At 65.6% G+C, this 4,252-nt stretch overlaps 1 protein-coding gene across 1 annotated transcript in view; it reads left to right on the top strand.

Annotated features, from left to right (window-relative positions):
* The first annotated feature begins 360 nt into the window (after positions 1-360).
* LOC102248493 (neurogenic locus notch homolog protein 2) overlaps positions 361-4,252 on the top strand; it is a 52,176-nt gene continuing 48,284 nt past the window's right edge. The window contains 4 exon segments of the mRNA XM_014529703.1: positions 361-376; positions 421-612; positions 942-1,021; positions 2,705-2,825. Of these exon segments, the coding sequence (XP_014385189.1) occupies positions 361-376; positions 421-612; positions 942-1,021; positions 2,705-2,825 (409 nt within the window).

Raw genomic sequence — 4,252 nt, 5'->3', positions numbered from 1 at the left:
GCCGGGCGCCGAAGATTCAGCTGCTTCTGGGGGGACTTTCACTTCGCCAGAGTTGAAGTTTGGAAACCTTGCGGGTGTGGGGAGGGGGCGCGCATTCATTTCTCCCCTGCACGTGGAGGGGGTCCCCAGGAGTCTCTGGGGGTAACTCAGCCGCCCTGAAAGTTGCAGGAAAGAGTTGCCTCCCGCTTCCAGAAGGCAGGGTTCCCCCGTCGCCGAGAGGGGCCTGATTTACACAGCCCTGGCGGATGGGAGGGAGGGAGGGGCTGGGTGAATCACTCTCTTCTCGCTTGTGGGGTCGAACTCCTTCTAAAACGGGGCATCTTCATCTTCCCGGGGTGCGCAGGGGGCGCAGCCCCGGAGATGCCTGAGGGAGCAGGTATTGGGTGTCCTCGGAGGCGGGGCCAGGTCCCCAGGGTGCAGTCCTGGTGCCCCAGGAGGCGGCCCTGGCACGACAATGGGCTGCTCTGATTCCACGGCGGCGGGCGCTTTGTTGGCGGGCGGGGCGGCTGGCCTTGCAGCTGTCGCATTTTCCCACGATCGGGGGAGCCAAGTGTGGCCACCCCCACAGCGCTGCCCCCTCGCTGAACGCGTTTGAACAGCAAGACAATCCTGGTGGCTGGATAGGGGCCCCAGCCCAGCCCGGCTCCCCAATGAAGACGGGGTGGGGGTGCGGAGTTTGGGATCGTGCCCGGGGCCCTCTCGGCTCTCCCCGCTGCTCTCCAGGCGGCGTTTGAGGCCACCCTGCCCCGCTCGGAGCGCTCGGAGCGTGCCTGCTGCACCTGCCAGCTCCTCCCGCCCCTCATTCCAGCTTCCTGGGCAGAACATTGAAGCCCCTTGGGGTTCATGCAAGGGCTCCCTGGGGCAACCCCATCAGACAGACGATGAGGTGAGGGGTGGGCCCTGGTGCCTGGGAGCTGACCTCTCCTCTTGCCCTTCCCCAGGCCTGCGATGTTCCCAGCCCAGCGAGACCTGCTTGAATGGCGGGAAGTGTGAAGTGTTCCCCAACGGCACGGAGGCCTGTGTGTGAGTAGCACCTGCGCCCGCGGAACCTGTTGCTTTGTCAGAGCGGAGCCCCCTGCCTCGGCGGCAGGGCCGGCGGGGACAGAACACTAGGCCATTGTCTCCTGGAGATGGCCCAGAAGGCTGGGCGCGGTCACGTGCTACTTTTATTGGACAGAGTCTGGCAATTACTTAATCACCCCAGTTATGCTGTGTGCGGAGCTGGTCTGGCCCCGGAGGGTCCGGCTCTCCTTTGTGGGCCACCCGGGTTCCTGGGGTGCTAAGTGAGAACTCGCGGTACCCCATTTCTTCCAAAGGTCCCCGAGAGACCATTGGCCTGCCAGGGCAACTGCGGGCCGTCTATAGAGGGGCCCAGCCCCCACCCTGCCAGCCCAGAAGCACCTCTGGCAGGTGAGCGCCCGGGCCCTGGCTCAGGCTCCTCGTGCCTCTCAGCAAGAAATTGACTATTTCAAAGCCAAACCCGCCCTCCTGGGCCCAGCTTGCTCCTCGGGCCTCAGGTGCGGCCTCAGGTGCAGCCGGGGGATAAAAAGTTGGAACTAGTGGGTGGTATCGGCCGTGCCCATTTCTTTTGGTTTTGGGGGGTCGGGGGGACCTATTGGAAGTGTAGTTTCTGTCCTGGCATCCGCAGCTCTAACCCGACCCCCAACCGCCTGGCCCCTCACCCTCGAGTCAAGTCTCGGGTCCCCCGCTGTGAACGGAGCATGTGTTGGGGAGGGGGGTGCCTGTCTGCCCGCCTGGGAGTCCCCGTCAGCCTCGGGGATGTTTTTCTTGTGTAGCAAGTGCCCTTCAACTTGAATGCATCCCTGATGGGAATAATGAGGAGGCCGCTCGCAGGACAGAGGGAGGCCTCCTCCCCCTGGAGGCCGCAGGGGGAGCGGCCGCCATCCCGCCGTCCATCCGGTGCGCCCTCATTCCAAGCGCCGAGGGCCCACTCCCCTGACAACCTCGGCCAGTGGCCACGCAGCCCCTCGCCGCTCCCCCTGCCCACACTGAGGCCAATTAGGCAGGCCTGTGAGCCGCTTCCTGGACAAAGGGGATTGTGTCTTTGTCAGATGCTAATGAATGCACACTACTTTTTTTTTTTGCTTTTGCTTTTTTGGGGCCTTTTTTCCTCCTCCCGCAGAAGCCTCACCGACGCGTGATGCCCTAAATCTTGTTTCCCTTCATTCAGAGCCGACAGCTGGGACCCCGTGGAAGTGCAGAGGCTATTGTCGGGGGAGGCGGATTAATGCTGTGTGATTAATTATGCGTGGCTTCCCAGAATGCACAGCTCCTCCCGCCAGCCCGCGCCTGCATGGGGGGGGTGGTGTCTCGGTGCTTCTGCAGAGGGTTTGGGGCAGGCAGGAGGGTGCTGTGCTGGGCAGTGTGGGGGCCGGGCCTTCTCAGTGCCACCAGGGAGCAGGGACAGCCTGGCCCGGAGGAAGCTGAGGTCGCCCTGGGCCGACGCCCGTGCCCCGTGCTGCCTGGGCCAAAACGGGTGCCTTGGGGTACGGGCTGCTGCCGCCGCTCACCAGCCTCAGGATGAGGCATCAGGGACAGAGCGACAGAGCGACGTGCCCTCCCCCCCCCGAGCCTGGCTGCCTTGGGGGCCCTGCCACCCCCTCCTTGGCGGGAAGCCCGCCTCGGTCTGGCCTGGCACTCGGCCGAGCTCGGCCCACAGAGACCCCATTGTGCACACCCACAGATCCACTCGGAAGAGGAGCGGAAGCCGGTCCTCAGGGGCCTGCCTCTGGGCGGGGCCGTGTTGGAGGTGAAGGACCAGACCGGGGTCGGCCCCCGCCAGGTCCAGGTGTGCAAGGGCCCAGGTCTGGGCACACGGTGCAGTATGGGGGTGTCGTGGCCACTCGGGGACAGGGCCCCGCCTCCCTCCGCTTTTGAGGCCTGTGCCTGCCTGCTTGCCCCCACTCCCCACTCTTCCCCGGAGCCCCCAGCAGGGCTGCTGGTGGGAGAGAGGCCCATCCGGTCTGGCAGGGACGCTGCCCTTGTCCTCCACGGTGCCAGGGTGCAGGGCAGTGGAGCCGCCGACCTGGGCCCTTACGGACCATGCGTGGGAAACAGTGGGCCACGGAGCCAGACACGTCCGTACCTGGTGAATCATCCATCTCCACCCCGAAGAGAGGGCCACTCCCCCAGGAGCTGCCATCAGGTGGCCCCGGGTTGGATCGAGGCGCAAGTGCAGACGTCTTCCCAGGAAGTCCCAGCACCCCTCGGCCGGTGGCCAGGAGGACGGGCCTTCCGCACGGTCCGATGGCCCTCTGTGCGGTGGAGGCTGGAGGCCTGCGGGCAGCCGAGGGCCGGGCATTGCACCTCGTGGCCGGTGCCCTAGGTGCTGGGGGGGTACTGATGTGGGCTCCCCCTTTTTGTTTTTTTAAATGTATTTTTATTGATACCAGAGAGGAATGAGGGGAAGAGAGAGAGAGAGAGAGAGAGAGAAACATCACCGATGAGAGAGAAGCACGGATCGGCTGCCTCCCGCAGGCCCCACACTGGGTATCGAGCCTGCAGCCCGGGCCTGTGCCCTGAGCGGGCATCCTGAGGCCCTAGGATGACGAAGATGCTCCCCTGCTTGTGGGAAAGTCGGGGGACCACAGCAGCGGGCCAGCCCCATGCCCAGAGCCCTGGAGGAACGCCCGGCTGGCTGGATGGCTGGCTGGCAGGCGGTGGCCTTTAGCTGCGGACCCTCCTGTGTGGGACGCCTGGCCCTGCTGCCCCAGCTCTGTGACCTCAGGCCGCAGGGCCAGCTGAACACAGATCCCCGTCCGTGACGAGGGTCCCACACACTGCATCCCTCGGGGGTGGGTGAGGGCGCACGCAACAGGCCCCTGGCGGCCCGTTTTCTCCCGCCTTCTCCTTTCGGGCTGACGGCGCTGGTTTCAGGATCCTCCTTCTCACGTGCTGAGTTGGCTAATGAGTGGCTTTGGAGGACCTGAGAGGTGCTTCCTGGTGGGCCGGCCAGGCACAGCCTGGGGAGGGGCTCGCCCAGCCGAGGAGTTAGGCGCCCACGATGCTCCACGCAGACACGAGGGGCGCCCGCAGTGTGCTGGGTTCTGCTCTGGGCCTGGGCCCGGTGGGCTCAGGTTAACAGCCTCTGCCCGCGTGGAGTCCACTCTCTCGTGTGGGGGCAGGAGAAGCGAGCTCACGGGCGCGTGACTGTCAGGTGGAGGTGAGCGCAGTGGGTGGGGCAGCTCCCGGGGACCCCGCCACCCCACGTGGCCCCAGGGACACACCGCAC

This window comes from Myotis brandtii, unplaced genomic scaffold (assembly GCF_000412655.1).
Source record: "Myotis brandtii unplaced genomic scaffold, ASM41265v1 scaffold691, whole genome shotgun sequence".
NCBI classification, from domain to species: Eukaryota; Metazoa; Chordata; class Mammalia; order Chiroptera; family Vespertilionidae; genus Myotis; species Myotis brandtii.
This window is presented reverse-complemented; position numbering and strand designations above follow the sequence as displayed.